Raw genomic sequence first — 19,613 nt, forward strand, 5'->3', positions numbered from 1 at the left:
CAACCATGCACTTTATCCACAACTCAGCTCAATTTAACTACCCAAGTGTAGTACGTTGGTCAATATTCTTTTCCCTACAAAAATCTGTTAAACATTTAAGCTCTTCTGAAAACCGCCAAAAAATCAAAAGAGTAAAGAAGTCCTAAACCAACGAGGCCCCCAGCGGAGTTGGTGTTTGCAGGACCCTTGCCAGCGAAGGATTACACATAGGTTTTGTCCGTTGTTTGTTCTGCGGCTACTCTTTTCATTCCTCTTTGTAGCTCCTGATAGAACTATAATGTGCTCATTCCGCCACTATGATTTTCTGCTTCTTTTGCTCAAGGATTAAAAAGGAGTATTACCTACTTAATCCGGCGAAAGAAATCTCGTTCGTACCAATAGCTGTTTCGGTAAAATGGTGGGGTGTTAGTGAATGGTGCGGGAAACCGTCATTGGATGTATCGTGGATGGTTGTAACAATTTAGTAATTTTTTGTAGTAACTAAATTGGGTTCGAAAATGTCAGAAATTTATTCCTCCGATTAAGATAGGGATCAAACTGAACACATTTTAACACAAAATATAAGTGAATAATGTGGAATGAGATGTCTTGTGTAACTTTGTACTGACTATTTAGAATCTGAAGCTAAATAAGACCAGCTTATTTAGGGCCATTCATTAAATTACCAGTGTTCAAAGTCAGCTAAGTGCAGTTATGAACCTAATATCGCATGAATTGAACATAATATTGTTGACTTTTAGGGTGATGTCATAATTCTTTTTTTCAAAAATAAAATATTTGAATAATCTACTCACACAGTGTACTGATGTCTAAAATTATATTTTCTCACTAGATTTTCTGCTTTTATCACAGTCTCTGTGACATTACTGATGCTGTAGTTTACAAAAAGTGTGCTGTCTTTTAAAGTGCTTGGGTTAATAGTTGGCATTTCGACAAAAATCTATAACTGTTTTCAGCTCACTCTGTTGGTGACTCAGCTCAACTAAGCTACGTTAATTTTAATTTTAAATTGTCTTCTACAGCCTAACTGAAGCTATAGATTTAACATGGGAATAATATCTATACTACTATCAATAATCAAAGGTAGTATTCTAATGAAATAAAAAATGCCTCCTGTCAAGTAAACAACATGAAAAATAATGCGTCAGATGTTCCAATAGGTTAAATAGTCTACTTGCCCTATTAAAATTCAATACTAATAGACAAATCTAGCCGAAGTTTCGTAAAGTCGAATTCTGTAGAAATTCCTAAAATCCCCTGAAAGACGCCGCCCTAGTATCGCTTTGACAATCCCTATTAGACTCTGTAACGATGTCTGCCTACTAGAGTGTAAAAATGGATTTGAATATCGGAAAGTTATTTTAAGCCGGAATTAGGTGACAAAAAGCTAATACGTGGTCGGCTTGTAGGGTTTGAAGGATCTAGATCTTTATCTCAACTAAGAGGCATTACAGTGTTATAAGCTCTTTCTCAACCATGGCTCAACTTTGTTGAGTAATACTAGTTGATAGTTTGAAATCAATTACTTTCATTGCTGTAGAGTAAATAGTTTGAAAATTACTAATCCCAAATTGGCGATTTTCTAAGCAAGCAGTCGGACAATTATTTTACAACTTTAGTTTATTCAATTTTAATTCGTTCAAGTATGATGGAAGTGAAGAGATGTTTTTAGGATAATCAACACTCTTAGATAGTTTGGCACTGACATTTGATACTGTAAACAGATGTAGATACGGAATGGATTAAAAGCCCGTGTCTATGTTTGGTTAATATTAGGTAACGTTTGTGCGCCCTAATACGGTAAATTTTTAATGTCTTTTGGTGTGGGGGGATTTTTTACGGAGAAAATTCTTGCCCCCCGGAGAGGCTAAAGTTTGTTCTGGTCAGGATGTCTTCTTATGGGGAGCTCCGAACCATCCGGCCGCGGCAATATCAGAGAGCTAAAATAAATTAGGGTTTTTTTTTTAATTTGTACCCTTTGGACAGGAGTCCAGGGGTTCATTTATGATGTTAACTAATAATAGGATTAATTATGTGATCAATAGGAACTCAAACTGTTTTAGTAGCAGTTTTTCAAGACCCCTTTTTGAGATTTTATATTCATTACTCGTTGCATAAAAGGAGTAATGCTAACTATTAATTTTAAGTCCAGCCAACGACTACACAAAACAACTGTCCACTTTTAGTATAACTGAGTAGTACTGTAAAACTTATCCAACGGTATTGCGTGAACAAAATTTCTCCTTAAACTTTGGAACTAGACTAATTGACCAATCAGAATTGATTGGCGGCGGAGGGAAAACACGGGTGGCACGCGTGGTGGCGGGAATTATCGACCAATTAGCGGTGCTCTTGTTATCACCTTTGTGACAGGCCACTGATAAGAGGCCGGCTCGTGCTCTCCCGCCAGAACCGTCGCGGGTCGGCGCGCCAAAAATAACGCGGCGCCTTTAAATCTTTCATCATACCAGGATACAGTCATTACAAACACAATATTTAAACTTATGGAGGAATTTTACAAGTCCGGTTTATGATAAATTGATTTATATGCTGACACTCCAAGGTGCATATTTTGGACCAATGAGTGAAGGGTGAATGTGTGATCCTTGTCACTGACTAAAATCAGCTTTTTCTTTAGCCAAATAATCTCTATGATATGGAGTATAGGTGCATGAATATTATTCAAATATCACAAAAGAAAAATCCGTCAATTAAGTATTCATCGCATTATATGAGTTCAAAATATCCTCTTTTACGTAGCTATACAGCAGGCATTTATGTGAAAATACACATATTAGGTTTTCCAGCATGAATAAATACGTAAATTTATATCTTACAAGACACTAAAATGTCACCACCTTACAATGAATCTTACCGTCAATGTACACCTCAATTTGAAGGGACAACCTATAGCAGCAGAGACATCTACAGACACCAAACACCAACAAGATCCAGAAAAGTGGTCCAGGCTACACATACAGTTTGAAATGAAGGCGTTAGATATTAACAAAACTACGTTTGGGAAGTTTTTACAGAAGCGGAAAAACAAACAAATCTACAACCAATGTTTAACATTGAAAGTCGCCAGACACACGCACTTAGTTGTACTGGTGTATATTGCTATGGCCGGAGTTTAAAGCTGACTCAGGTTAGGGTTATTAACCTGTTGACGATAGACAATGCAATTTTTGCCACACCACACAGTAATCAGCCGGTGTATAGGCTATTTGTACCAGAGAGTTATTTGTTTTTCACTCAAAAAGCTCGGTTAGATCAATTTAAGCTTGGTAAAGTCAGCTGCTATTTTATGTGAATACTAACATGTTGCATTATTTTATAGAGTGAGTGTTATCAGTAAGCTCTCAACTCTTGTATGTATGTAGTAGGCTCTTAGCTTTTAGCACAGACTAACCAAAACAAGTAGATTACTCATCCCATTGCAAAATTTGAAGCTAGTTTTTCATGTCTAGTTCATGTTGGTAACTGCTAGAGTCGACAGATTTCTGTTTCTGTTATTTTAGGGTTAATTTTATGATTTGTGCTTTACTTTTTCGTTATAGAATAAGAGGACAAGCTATTGTTTATAATTCAATTGGTTTATTTGGCTAAACTAGTCAAAGTTGAAATTTTAAAAAACAAATAATTGTAAACAATAATACGCTGATCAATAAGGACAATCATGGGAGTGTGTTCAATAAATGCTTTTGGGAAAAAATAGAAAAATACTTAAATTTGTGACTGAAAACAATTTCCTCAAAACTTAAGGAGCACTTGCAACAAAAGCGAGTAAACAAGATCCAAAATTTCTTTGAGCCAATTTTACACCTGGCTCAACACTTTCATACCGTTAATATTCAAATATTTTAGACGCTCTACTAAAGGGAGTTTTATCAAACTAAAATCAAGAAGCGTATCTTAAACGCTCGTCTTTGAAGACAAAGACGTTGTATTAAGTGAGTTATTAATTAGTAAAAGATGGCGTTCGCCGGTTAGAGACATTAGTTAGGTAAAACTCGGGTAATTGAGAAAGTTGCCACTTGGATGATCTACTAGCAGAATATTGCTAAATCCGAACAATAAATCGAGGGAAATAAATTAAATCAGACTATTTATACGAATTTTTAATTGTTGAACGTTTCTGTTTCCGACAAATAATTTGTTCTTGACCAAGATTAAGCAGGAGAGTATTATTTGTAAACTATATGGATCAGCAGAAGACAGTTAAAAGGTGCTTGCTTCTGTCCAGGTCCAGCTTATGTAATGTAGTTTATCAAGGTATACCTGGGTATTTAAACATCATTAATAATGATCTGTGCAACTAGTAGGCACGAATTTCTTTTGTTTCCATTACCATTTGGATGTTTAGGAAAATGTGTGTGTGTAAAATGTTTAGAGTTCAGATGTTTACAAACTAATTCAAGAAACAAAATTCAACTGTGTATGACAATTAATTAGTTGCAGAAAAAGTTATTTTAACTCAATTTTAAAGTTTGTCATCTGTTTTTATTTTTAAAAAGTAGGGCACAACTTGTAAAACCTACCATAAAATAACAGAAGAACATAAGTGCACAAACTTTACGCAACTAACATGAAATGTCTCCTATCAATAGGCCTATCCAAATCCATTGGTTTTCTATATGGGAAACTTTTAAACGTGTCTGTAAGGATGACTCAATATTTGCTTACCTGCATGCAGGTGTATTGACTGAATTATGAATTATAATAGTTTTTTATATGATTTATTATATTATTTAGAATTATACGATTTAGGGAACCGACTGTAATTGTGTAAACTGAAAGCAAGCTTTTTAAATTTTTTTTCTCTTCGTTAAAAATATATTATCTTACTAATATTATAAATGTGAAAGTGTGTGTGTTTGTTTGTTTGTTTGTTTGAAGTTCAATCACGCAATAACTACTGGACAGATTGGGCTGAAATTTGGCATGACGATAGCTAACATTCCCGATTAACATATAGGCATATTCTTATCTCAAAATTCCTTTCGGACTTCGCCCCAGTGGCTCTGTAGTTCTCCATGTTAGCTTATGAGTATTCATAATTAAGGAATTTAGTCAGCTGTTTCAAGTTTACAAGTTTTTTCTATAATATGCATTAGCATTAAAAAGTTATAAGTTTTCCCAACAGGGTGCAGCACTATTATTATTTTGTTTTTGCATATATGGCAACAGCTAATTTGAACCAAGCAGCAACAAAAATCTGTGATACACAATGAGAACCGTCAAAGTAGGATTGTTAACAGTTATGTTTATGTTTTTAATTTAATGAATAATTTGTGATATTGTGCGAATGATTATTAATTCTTTTTTTCTATTGTTTAGGTGCAGTGGTAGAACATTATAGCTATGGTAGATGTGTTATACTATATATCATTCAGTAAATATAAAGAGCAAAATTTTATCAACCTGTGTCCTCCCCCATTGCAAACGGAAAGCTTGCGTATAACTGCAATAAGCATTTTATACTTATATGCAGACCCCGTGCGAAGGACGGGTACTCAGCTAGTTCTAAATATTTTTATCAAGTTAACTGGTAATTTCAACAATATTTTTGAAAGATTTTAGGATATTATCCTTGCACTAATTAAATTGTTATAAGATTTTCTTTATTATAAATAACCACGTTGTTATAAATGAATGATTTATTATAAATAACCACGTTGTTATAAATGAATGACAGGGTCTCAATGATCTATGATACTACTATGGGGAAAAAGTAAAAAATGTTTTATATGAGTTTGGTTTATATTTGTTCAAACAGTTGAGTTGAGTTTTTAAACTAGTTGGCGATCTTGCTGGGACCTCAATCATAAAAAAATGGATATAGGGCTGCTTGAAAAGGGATGTTAGGCTACAGGGAAACCCCTTTTGGTATTAAGTATATACCACTTATACCATACTTTTATTAGTATGTCACCAACACGTTCTATGTTAATTTTAAAGTTATTGTTTAACTCCACGTGACAGAATAAAAAAAACCGACTACAAATGTTATCTTTATGCACTAAGCACGAGGATTGTGTATCTATATTATACTATGTAAACTTACCTTGAAAACCAAAATATATATATTTATAACGCAGTTGGATTAACACGAAACTAGAAGAGCGTTTAACGTCAAACATACAGGCTAAATCCGTTTTAAGCCAACCTGGTAACTTCTATTTCACACAACTTTTGTAAACTTACCTAGAAAACAAAGATATAAATCTATACCGCGGTTGAGGCACTATGTTCGAACATGGTTCCATGCTGCATATACACCTGTATACACAACCACTGAACGTTGATCGTCATAATTGAAGACACTCATACTCCCAATAAACATATTGAGTCATTCCACTAGCAGTAACGTACTCAACTGCATTGCATTTTTGAAAAAAAAATGAAACAATCCGAGATACTAAAATGTTATGGGAGTTAATCGAGGGCATACATGATAATGGTGTACGCATAGTTTCCCTTTTAATGGTTGTCAAATTAAATCTATTGTAAGTAGACCATACATGTTTTGCTTTTTTTTGAAATCCCATACCCATTCGTAACAGCCTGTATCATTTTACCCGGGGATACGTAGCTATGGAGCTTTTAAAATGGAAGTTCAGTTAAACGACTTTAGTAGTTTTGTTGACTATTACTGTTATTTGTTACTGTTTCTTTAGGCGTAACAATTATTTATTAAACGTTTTCCGGTATTCTTTCCGGGTCATTCCTGATAAAGAACAGTAGGGTCCAGTTTCAAATAGTTCGAAGTTTAAGTTCAGTTTGAGTTATTTATTTTAAAAGTTATCTCAGGATTAAATTGGCAGCCTTGAAGTTAAAACTGTTAATTAAATCCAGCAATACACTGCTGGATTAGTACAGCAAAACTAGGTGTAAAATAATGGATTGTAATAATATATAAATTGAAATAGCTGCCACTCGAGAACCGTAGACAGCCACATGAAGCGCATTTCGAGAGCGGTAATGACTGGAAAATCACCTGATTAAGCAAGCGAGAATAATTTGTTCCCGCTCTAGAGCGGCAATGAGCAATTTTCGTATTGGAAAAGTTATTATTTCCATGCTGTGGCAGAAAAGATTAATTTAACATTTATTTACTGACGGCTCAATGATGCAGGCACCAGGGTCCATAATTCAACCTCGCCTAGGATAAAACCATTAACCTTTTGATTTAAGGGAAGACCTGAAATATAAACCTTTTAGTTCCTTAAATAATTAATGTTTTCTACAATCTGTCCTGTTAAGCTCGATTCTCGAAAAATTCCAATAACTGCTAGAAACCAATAATTTTTTTTTATCCAAAAGAAATTTCTGTTTAGGCATGTTTACTGTTGTCAAATTCAAATCACGAAGACTGTCTTAATAGAGACTACAACGTCAGGGGTTGTTGAGAGCCTTTTTACGGCAATTAATTAACAGGGATGATCTGTCCCTTTCCAACCCTCCACAAACACGTTCATGAGAGGGGAGTAAGGGGTGAACAATAGGCATATTATTCTAACCGGAAGATAAAAGGGTTGTCGAGTGTACAATTACTTATCAACGGAAAGTGTTATGATATGGTATTGTATCAACAACTGTAAGTTATACGAAAAAATGGAGTACAGTAAGGTTTAAATGTACTTTTTGACTTTTAAAACTCTAATATTTTGTATATAAACTAATTGTGAATATTAAAATGTTGTGTATGTTTTAAGTGGTTTATATTAATTATTGAAGTGAGTTTTGAAATCACGGTTATATTTTGACAGTCAAATAATATTCTCTAAACAATTAATTGGTTTCCCTATTGACTTCTTTGGATTATTGTTATTGTTCTACACTGTAAATTAACAAAAAAATAACCTAGCTAAAGAACTCACCCCTAATTATTTTTTATCCTTAGTGCCAGAAATAAACGCTTTAGTGTTGCAATATATTTGAATTTTTATATTAATGTTTTGTAACGCCATTTGTCCAAACTTTACGAAAGGTCCAATTTCATCTTTCTCTCTAAATTGCTTATACCGTTAATTGTTTGCCGTATTGAAATTATGTAGTTTTCTATTACAAATTGGTAATACTTTTGCAGTTAAAAGACGATTATTTCTATTTAGTGCCCCATTATAAAGCTTACAGTTAGGCTCTTGAAAACCGACCTCCTACTGATTGACCATGGTAAACCAATAGGCATAGGCTAGTACTACTAGGAAAAATAAACAATACTTCTGTCACATGCAAGAGCTTACCACCCTCTTGTACTGTAAATGACTCGCCACCGTTTGGATTAATTATGAGTTAGTTTATCAAAATCCCCTCCCCGGTGAACACCCCCATAATCAGTGCCCGGGGCGGTACATTGCGACCCCCCCCCCCCACAACTACTATCAAATTAATCAATTACGCACGCGTTATTTAGCTGTTTTTGGCTAGAGGCTATAGGGGTGAATGGGCGATAGGTTTCTTTTGGCGCGATAATGCTGTGAATTTAATCACTCAGTTGGGGTATGTTTTTGACGGGTTTTGATTAATCGAACTCGAATTAGATCGATTTTCTTTTATAAAACGAGCTCAATCGTTTACTAGCTCTATATAGTTATAGAATGTTTGTTTATCAATCGCTTACACGAATTATGAAGACGGAGAAATCCGCATACGCGTGGATGAATGTAGAAAAGAGCGAAAAACTGGGTAGTATAGCAAATATATTAGGTCATTTACTCAAGACTATTATTTTTTAAAGTTAATTATCTTAAACAACTGGGACCAGTTTTGAATCATCAAAAAGCTAATAATTTGTCTACTAATTTGGAAACCGGGCGAGCATTGTAACCGCTCAGTCACACAGAAAATCAATTTTTTGCGTGTGTTAAGGAGGTTAGTTGGTAAGTATGAAGAACTGAAGTATGAAGGGTTCTGTAAAAGCTTGTGTTTACTGCTTAACATCTCAATTGTTAGTGGACTGTCAAATAGACCCCTTATTTTTATCGAAATTTATTTATTTGTTATCAATGATCTAGAGATGTTTGTGACTAAACAAAATTACAAAATTATAACTTGAGGGATATGGAGCCGATGATGATCAAATGTTAAAATGCACACACAAGTAAAAAATAATCGAATCAGTTCAATCACTACACGAAAACCAACAACAACAAAATGTCTGATCAAATCATAAAATATATTCCGTTTAAGGTAGTGTAGGAATTTTCAAACCCTAAATTGGATGTTCCGAATCATTTTCTGGTTAGATTTAGCTATTAAAACAGTTGAGGTTTGTACTTTAAAAAGTCAAAAGTTTAAGTCTTAAGACATAGTTTTGGAACACAGTTTAGCGGTTTGAGAGCATTAGCTCATGAGAGTTATCAAACCTACCAAGAACTATAATGTATTATAATATTTACAAAACCCCAACCCCACATTTCGTAACCCCATCCGTCCATTTGAGCTACTTGTACTTTGAATAATTCTTTAATCCAGACCGGCTTAAAAAGAGGTCCTTTTCAAGATGGAATCAAGAGCTGTAATAAAAACAAGTCTGCCCTAAGGCACTGTATGGCTAACGGCTGTGCGTAGAAAAGTAAAATTCAAATCGCGTCCGTTTCATTTTACGGTAGTGTATCCAGTTCAAAAGGTTGGGGAGGATAAAATTTTGTAAAATAAATTAACCTCATATCGTATAAATTGGGTTCAGTGATTTTAAGTAAAAATCCATATTGAATCGAGAAATTTAAGATACAGTGGTATTGTAAAAGTATTTAATGAAAATAAGATACTAAAGTGACTCTAGTTGACAAAAGCTCAAATGTAACTGGAAAATGAGGGACGGCAAAAAAAACCCCCAATTTGCTTGTGATCTACTATATCTTTCATCACACTTCAGTATTATTTCTGCTAAGTTATAAAACGGATTTTTTTCTAACGATTTTATATAATTGTTTGGTGTAGTATTTTTACGTATTTGTTGATGGTGAAACATACTGCATAATAAACTGCTAACGTACTAGAAGTACGTTAATAAGGTATAGGGGCGAGAATTTCTATTTTTAACAGTTACAGAACAATCGTCTTAGAATATTCTAAAATTATAGATTATATTTTATTCAAACAAACACTATACTTCGTTAATATCTGCACTTGCACAACTTATTACACTAGACAGTGTTTTCTCAATCTATGTATTTGCAGTTTAATTCGGTCGAGTTTGCAATACCAAGCTAGCCGTCAATGTATTATTTAATACATTTTCATCCACCTTTAGTAAGTTCATCATGATTTTATTCAGAGCCATCACGAAATTTCGTAATCAGAAAGTGTTATAAGGTTAACTTTTTAAAGCCTTTAGCTGGATATGGAAAATGGTGTAAAATGGAGAGATGTTATCTGTGTTTTTTTTTTACTAAAGACCAGTTTTTTCTACAGGACATTTTACAACCCAATGCTTCAGGAAAAATAGTGTTCAACGACTACTATTATCAATTTAGTCTAAAATCTTTTTCTGTAATACAAGTACCATACTTGGACCGTATTTCTTGCTTAAAAACCTGGACCGGCCCCAAAACCTTCGAATGCAAGTTGTGCCGGGTTACGTTGGGTCATGATAGTAATTTAATGTAGTATTTTTTTCATATCATAATTTTTTAATCAAAATAAAACTACCATCCAATCCTAGACCCCTAGACCGACGTAACTTGCAATACCATCCAACGAATTCTGACAAACTTTTCATAAACTTCCATAAAAGACTGATCAAAAGTTCCAGGCGCTGCGGTAGGCTAATCCCAGGTCCATTTTTACTTGTCCAGACTACCCAGATCTCTGTTGCCGACAACAATGGTCGCTTAGCTCGGATTATCCGCGGATCACCCCCTCCCCTCCCCCCGTAATCCACCAATTGTATGAGAGGAGCGCGGAGAGGGTTTTCGAATAATTAAACTTGTATTATGTAGTTTGAGCCGTACGTCGTCCAACTGCCTCCCCCTGGTATCACTGTATAGCTTATCCGTCCCCGGCATGACATGACACTCAATGGATTGGTGTCGCTGTAATCCTTAATCTAAGGGAATAAAATGATTGTGAACCATTATGTAGGTTTTATTGGATGTTTTGAGGGATTCTTATCCTTTCATGGTAGGTTTTTACAGGTTTGCGAGGAAAAGTAATATTACTTTTTTGCTTCAATTAGTCATATTTTATTTTCAGTTGTATTAGTTTTTAATTTATGTCAAAAAACTGCATGATTGAAAATGTTAAGTTTACTTAATTTAAGCATCAAATATAAAGTATAATTAAATATTGTGTACCGTAAATGTGTAGGTTATTTTTTGTTACTTACACTAGATTTTTACATTCATCTGAACTTATTGCAAAAGAAATTGCCAAAGTAAATTCCATTTTTGGTGGCATTATAGTTCCCGAACTGGATGAAGATTAAAATTAGCATACCTGCTTATTTTAATCCAAAGATTACAGTATTGAAATACTAGCTGCCAAGTATAATTGATAGATTACCATAAGAAAGAGTTTTCGCAATTTTCATTAACTTTTTAAACATTTAATAGGTACATTAATTGAGCATTTTCAATATAAATCCAACCAGTCCTTGAAATGTGTGTTGCACTATATACAATAACAATAACTACTTTTTAAATAAATGCCCATCAGCTATTTCAAAATTATTTAGCAAAAAAATACTAATTTACTTTCCTAACAAAGGTAACTTAACTTGAAACTAAAAGATGTTCAGAGATTTTACGTTTAAAAGAATTGATAAAATCAACGTTAAGAATTCACCTTAGAATAACATTTTGTAATTTTAAACTCCGGTGCCAATTTGTAAAAGGACAATAATTATTGTAATTAGCCTTACATTGCAAATGCATTCCACTTGTTCTGCATTTACCTTATACATTTACAGATTCTCGATTTACAGTGAGAACTTTTTCACATCAGGTTCACTAATTAAAAAAGACAAAGTGTTTTTAATTAGAAAATCACATTATTTAATTAAACCTAGTAGATTGTTTAATTAGCGGTATGATAATGAACAATATAATCCCACAAACGCTTGCATATGCGAGAACAATATTGGTGATTGCAATAATAGCGAGTAATCCACGGCCTGATTCATAGCGTTTCCACTGCCACCGCCGGTGATGCGTCGTCGCCATTGCCTTTATGATCACGTCGATGCTTTAACGAATTAATTATAGTGACAAATAGAGCCTAGCGTTAATGGAGCTGTGAAATATCTCGTGTAGAAGTATCTGTGATTGCTAATGGAATGTACTTTTGTATTTGGAACTATTACATTCACATTGGCTTGTTTATGTTTGATTGAATGATAATTCTATGACGTCCATTCGGTCACTGCCTACTGAATATCATCGAGGAATATTCTCTTTTGCAGTTTTGTTTGTGTCAAAACCAATTCATTATCTAGTTTACCAGTGAGCGAGTGAGCTATTTTCATATTTGCATCTCATTTGTCATTTCTCCTTTGAATTGGAAAGGTCGACGCAAACATGTTTACTAGTTTGATGATATTTGCAGGTTTTTGTTAAAATAATGTTGTCGAGATTAAAAATGCTGTGTTAAAATAAGAAAGAGGTGTTTTACAAAACTGTATTGCACATTGGTTCAAAAATAATTTTTCCACCAGTATGAAACTGGTTAGCCTGTACATTTTGGGACTCTTTAAACATAGTTTTTGCACGGGAATAAATTAACTCAATCAACATTGTACGTAGAAATTTAACATTGCCTAAGAAACAACATTGTTAGTGTACATGTCCATATAAAACAGTGACAATTTTCAAAACTGTTTGTAAAAGTGAGTTGGGAAGGCCAGTTTTAATATTAACTACTATAATAATGTTGGTAGGAATGACTTGGTCTAAAGGCCAAAGACGATTGTCCAACCAAAGGTCAGAAAAAAGGCTCAAGTTTTTTTTAAGCTCACCTTTTTTAAGCTCTGGTCTAACTTTTAAGGAATAGGTCACGTTTCTTAAGCAAAAAGACCTTTCTCAATATTGTCTCATAAAAAAATATTCGATTAAACCGTGTTTATAGAAAGATTCTTGGGGTCTACTTTAAGACTTGAATGTGTTCGTCCACATGGACCACAAGCCTGTGCGTGGCATCACAAACAAGAAGAGTACTTATGTAATAAATAATATATTTCTCTTTTCTGTAGGTGGTATACATCAAGTAAAACAATGGGTGAGAACAACAATGAAGCATACAGATATGACCAGCTGGTATAATATGCATTGTTGAAATGTCTTTCTAATATTTACGAGCGTGTTACACATTCATCTTGATATGTAATTTTAAAGCACTTCTCATGTGTAATTGGTGTAATCCGTTGGAGATAAATAAATAAATTGGGAACTACAGAGCCACTGGGGCGGAACCCGAAAGGGTTTTTAAGATAAGAATATGCCTATATGTTAATCGGGAATGTCAGCTATCATCATGCCAAATTTCAGCCCAATCCGTCCAGTAGTTAATGTGTGATTGAACTTCAAACAAACAAACAAACACATAAACTTTCACATTTATAATATTATTAAGATTTACAAAATATAAATTAGACAGGGGTTGTGGCCAAATCGCGCATTTTGTATAGGCATAGAATTGTAAGATGTGTTGCAGGATTTTGATGGTATAAAAATTATAGAACATGTGTTGGCTCTAGAATTAATTTATTAATAAAATAACTGATTTACAATGTTGAAAGTATGTCGATCGTAGATCCATCTGGTAAGTTGACTCACCCAGTTAAATCAGGATACGGTCATCAATAAAAGTATCACATTTAAAATCTATGTTCATAAGCAGCTTTGTTTATTGTTTGCAATCTGACTGTGTTTAAATACTAAACTGAAGGTCTCCTTTAATCTATGCTGCCTTAAAGCAAGGACTAGACCTATAAAAGCACCCTCTATACATAAACAAAAGCCTTGGGGTTGGTCTTAAAGAAAATTAGGCTACCAGTCGCCCGTACGCTATAATAGATATATTATCGTATAGATCTTTATAGATAGTAAGCTTTAAAATGACACCTCAATCATAGTATTCGGTGAAGTATGGCGGGCGGAAAAGGGACGTTACAGAGGAAATGCTTTATGTACAGTATTAAATATAAAGATAGAAGATACTGGTATTGTGTATTCATGTATGTATTCATGTATACAACACATGTATTTTTTTGTGTGGTTCATGTATTTTGGTCACTTGTTATTACTATGTGAAAAACAAGAGCTGTGATTTTTCCATACACATTTGCAAACTATTTTAACCGCAACCAGAAAAGTCAATGCTTAGAAAGGTTAAAACATGAAAATCGTATTTGGCAAATATATTAGAATATGATTTACCCATTGCCAAAAATCATTGAATTTCCAGTTGATTCACAAACAGGGTAAACTGAATCCATAGACACTGGTTGTTGTCATTAGTTACCAATGTTGCCAATACATTAGAATAATCAGCTGATTTCGTAATCATCTCCCCAGTTTCCTGCATAATCAGTGTAACATTTCCTCTCTTTATCATTCGTTATTTTGTTAATTGATTTTTGTGTAGTAACGGTACCCGAAAATACTCCCGCCGCAGCAAACCTGCCGAATAAGCGAATTTACATTTGTCTGAACTGATTTTCAATTAAATCTATTAAAATAATTTAATGCAAACCTAGGTTTGCTGCTACAGGGTAACTATTAAAGTGTGATTTTTAGTAAAATATTAATAGCTTAGTATGAAATCAATAAATTTGCCAAGTTTGATCAAAATATATCCATGAACAAGCAAACTACAACATTTTACAATATTCTCCATAAGAAAAACATGGTAGGTAATTTAAACTGTGATTTTTTTAACCTCTAAAACAAAAGTTTTAAAAATCTGGCAAGCAATTCACACGGAAAATATATTTAAGAATCTCATACAATTTTCTGCTCGGTATTCAAGCTTATGTAGCATGATTAATATGCTTCAACGTGAACGCATGTTTTTGGTGATCGGTGCTCGGACAATCACTGTTTAGCCTGGCATATTACGGCCAAAAACAATGCTATATTATTGACTTCTCCCAACTCTTAAATACAGAGAACACATTTACTCAGAAGGGTCCTACATTTATTTGAGGGAAGAGTGTGGAAATAAGGCAAATCGAAATTGCAAGTGATAAAATGCCTAACTGATACATTCGGGTATTACATTATCAAAGTATTACAAAATATCTTCGTTGGTATTTCAAATTGTATTTACAAAACCAGTATATTACTGTAATTATATATTCCGAACCAACGGGTATGATAGGAAACCAAAACTGACTTTAAATTACATGGGCTACTAGATCCTAAAGTAAACATGACCAGCTCCATAGGGCCAGCTGTGGCAAGTTTAATACCATCAACCTTAAATAAGCCACTCATAGAATGCGCTACAGCCAAAATGCTATATTCTCTTTTTTGAGAACTTTGATAATGTATGGGCCATAGAAGATGCTTTAGTAAATTGTTCTTTCAGTTAGACTGGTTAAACATCGGTTTATTATAAATTGACAATTTACATCAGTCTCTATGTCGGTTGATCAATTCAACTACTTTCATTTTCAATTTGAAAGGAGCCACAAACATAACATGGGAATGGAATATCTATAGTTCTATCCGTATGCATAAAACTGTTGTCAAAGACACTGCACAAAAACCCTTCAAAGGCCACACATGTCTTCCTAAAACCTTTATTCGATGCAAACATCTCTTTCAACCTTTAATAAAGTGAAACATCTCAGAAACAGCTGAAGAGCCTCCGCGCGGCATCTTCAAACGCTGCCAAACGCAGTCAGCGCCGCAGACAGCATGGCGGATTACAATAATTATCATCTGTTTTGACAATCAGCTGTTTGGTGTAGCCTATCACACGCCAGTTTGGCCAACAATGCCTTGCCAATTATCCCACCTGCGAGCCGCTAATCCTATAAACCTAGCCGCCACCCACCTAGATACCTGCACTTCTGGCCAGGACGAGAATTTGAATACTGCGCCTAGTTTTTGTACAGTTATAAAAATAGTGGCACCTATATGTTTGTCTAAGTCATGGGTAAATGGTGCAAGTATACTTCTCATCTTATTAGATCTGAAGCCTGTATTTAAGTGTATTTCATGGTGGTAAAGCTTGAGCGTGCTGTTGTTGGTTGATGTTTTCTTCCATTTTGAGGGTAAACTTTTTACTGGGTTATCACCTGATCTTTTAATCTTTCATAATAATACAGTACAACATCAAGAAATAGTTTGCAAATAAATAGTCATATCGGGTTATACATGTGTTTAATGACAAGAACCTGTGTCGATTGTTTAACGTGCAAAGTATTTTTACACCAAAAACTTTTACTGTTTGATTCAAATGAGTTGAGAAGTACCCTTTTACAGTTGGAATACTATTGACTTTGCATAGTGCACAGCCTCTCATCTTATCTAAAACTAGCTGTGTGCCCGTTCTACGCACGGGGATCTTATAATATTCAGTTGAATCCTTCTTATATTAAGAAAAGCAGTTTGCATATTTCCAGATATGTTGGCAAAACTATTATATATAAACCTTTACAAATACAGTATCTGACAGTTTCAAGCCAAAACAAACGCAATTAAATGCCACCCGGATCGTGTTGGTCCATATGTTAAATCCAATGATTAAACTAAAATATGCTTTTTATAGATCTAAGAGGCATATCCCTAAGGTAGGCCTATAATTGAAAGTTACTTTCCACAATGGTTAAAAGTATTTAAAGTACTACCTGAACCTCGCCATTTAACACTTTATTCCGGTTGACATTTTTATCATCAAAGATACACTTGTCCTTTCCGTGAAACACTGAGAAATAAGGACATTAATGCGTCACCAACAGACATATACACAAAAATACAGAATTTAATTAGGGGATTTGCTATGCTTTAAGCATACCTAACAAAGTACATACCTATCAAATAAGTATTTATGAAATATTTGTTAATGTTATCAAATTTTATCATAACAATTTATATTTGCTTAGTTTGGAGATGACCCGAAATGCTGTCGAAATGACGGCTTACTATATGAAATGAAGTCCTATAGATGATTTAGATTGGTAACTTATAATACGTACCCAAGAGACGGACTATGGGCCTGTTGGCTGTAAGGTCCAGCTATTGCATCATACGGTGAGTAGGAACAGAAAGTGACACAGTCATTGGAAAAGCGAGTTTATCATCATCCGTAAACCTCTGTTACAATCACCCACTGCAGTTGTGATTTTTTACTTTACACAACCACCATCGAAGCACCGTCAATGAGTGAAAACCTTGTTTGTAAGCTATTGGCGACGATCATTAATAAATTCAAGTTTCCCAGCCCTATACAACACTGATTCAAGGTCTTCTTTCTGCTTATCAAAACTCAAGAACAATTTTATTCACAAAGTATCTCTGGTTCCTGACCTGGTTGATGCCTGGTTATTTAATTTCATTTACGGTTACACTATATTATTCCACTTGTGATTAATTAAATACGTTATGTAAAAAAACGTTTTTAATCTCACTTGGATGGGATTTGCCTTCAAAACGTGATCGGAAATGGTTGTGGTATTTGTAAACAAAATTTGTAAACATATCAGTGACAGCTAGAAAAAATAAACTTGATCCGAACAGCTGTTCGTTATTTCATAGATCACATTATGTGATAAAAATTGGACGAAAACTTGACAAAAATCGCACAAAACTGCATTTTATAACGTCCGTAATTTTATTTACTAAGTAGTGAGGCTACATTTTAATGGCTAAAGACACTCTCGCCAATCCAGTGAATACATTAAAATGACTTGGATCTTGATAGGTACTCTCGTTTTCCTGGAGAAGATTGCGTAAAATGCCATCTTGAGTGTTACAGACAGACAGAAAGACAGACAGAAATTTAGATTAGACTTGTTTCGGCTTCTTTAATGTGTATAAAACGTAAAAATAACCTAAACATTTTTGATTCTGAGCTATGTACAGACAAAACTCTAATTTTATTTATATAGATAGATTCAAAGACTCTGTTACCGTGTATCCAGACGACCTTTTCAGTGCGTAGGTGTTAATTAAAACGATGATTAATTTCATAGTAGTGAAAGCTAGTTGAGCGGAGCGATCACGTTTTATGGTTTTTAATAAAGCAAACAATAAATAAAATGTTTATAGATATAATACAAAATACAACTAATTCATCAATTTAACTTATCAGTTTCGCTCGAACTATTAACATCTATAACAAGTTTCATTACTAAAGATGTGGAGATTACGAACATATCCTTTGTATCGGCATTTTTCCTGTGTTTGCTTGCTAGTATCATCTGGTGAACCCACAGTTCTGGTTGAACACGACCTTGAGGATCTAAACAAATGGACTTTTTCTCAATATTGGCTAGATTTTGAAGTTCAGGCAGAAATAATCCTGCATGGATCCATACGATTAGCAGATGTAACTTTTTAAAGACTTGCCTGCTTTGAGAGAATTGCAAAAATAGTTATCACCACACCTTATGAGGTTTGTTTTCTGAAATTTTGTACACCTTTAACATAATTAGAAAAAGCATTGTTTTAAAACAAGTGTTCTACATTCAAATACCTTAACATTGCCAGAAGTAGTTGTTCATGCGTTTCGGGCGTTTAATTGCTCGAATACATTCTCAAATTTTCCTTAATATGACACTCTTATGCGAATTAGGTATTTTATTGTAAAACGAAAACGCAAAAAAAAAATACTTTATCCTTATTGGGCCATAATATACCCCACTTCGTTGCCAACACAATAACAACCAATACAACAAGTAAGTGCGTTGCCAACACGATAATCCTACTAATATTATAACTGTGAAAGTTCGTGTGTTGTTTGTTTGTTTGAAGTTCAATCACGCATAAACCACTGGACGGATTGGGCTGAAATTTGGCATGATGATAGCTCACATTCCCGATTAAAAATAAAGGCATATTCTTATTTCAAAAATACATTCAGGCTCCGCCCCAGTGGCTCTGCAGTTCCCCCATGTTAACCTTATGAGTATTCGTATTTAAAGGGAATTAAAGAATTTAGTCAGCTGATTCAACTAAAAAAGTTGGTTTTATGGTATGAAAAGCATTAAAAAGTTATAAGATTTACCAAAAGGGTGCAGCACTATTATTTTTTTGCATTTATGAAAACAGCTAATTTGAGCTAAACAGCTACAAAAAATTGCGATACACAATGAGAACTGTCAAAGTAGGATTGTTTATAGTTATGTTTATTTTTTTAATTTCATGAATAATTTGTGATATTTTGATAATTTTGGTCCTTACCATACCACATACCGGTACGGTTACTTTGCCAATTATTGCTACTTCCATAGGAATTTCGCTAAACTAGCTTGAAATGATTTGTGGATAAATATAACAGACCCTATTACATAAATAATTGACTATTAGAGTAGAACAATAATTCTTTATTTTTGTACCACCAGCTATCCATCCACTAACGCCTACTGTACTACTGTGCTTTTTTCTCTATTTGTGATTGTTTTTGTTTGTTTTCCTTTATTCAAACCTTAGAAGCAGTCT

At 34.0% G+C, this 19,613-nt stretch overlaps 1 protein-coding gene across 2 annotated transcripts in view; it reads right to left on the reverse strand.

Annotated features, from left to right (window-relative positions):
- LOC128987491 (protein peste-like) overlaps positions 1-6,287 on the reverse strand; it is a 33,542-nt gene extending 27,255 nt beyond the window's left edge. Inside the window, exon 1 of one of the 2 annotated variants that reach the window (XM_054408359.1) lies at positions 6,208-6,287. In XM_054408359.1, the coding sequence (XP_054264334.1) occupies positions 6,208-6,269 (62 nt within the window). In that variant the 5' untranslated portion in view covers positions 6,270-6,287. Of the gene's footprint in view, positions 1-6,067; positions 6,163-6,207 lie in introns of those variants that run through there. The other variant, XM_054408361.1, reaches the window with a different exon arrangement.
- Positions 6,288-19,613: the final 13,326 nt, after the last annotated feature.

The sequence above is a fragment of the Macrosteles quadrilineatus genome, unplaced genomic scaffold, assembly GCF_028750875.1.
Source record: "Macrosteles quadrilineatus isolate MER2022 unplaced genomic scaffold, UCM_ALF_1.0 Scaffold_2__2_contigs__length_208266976, whole genome shotgun sequence".
NCBI lineage: Eukaryota > Metazoa > Arthropoda > Insecta > Hemiptera > Cicadellidae > Macrosteles > Macrosteles quadrilineatus.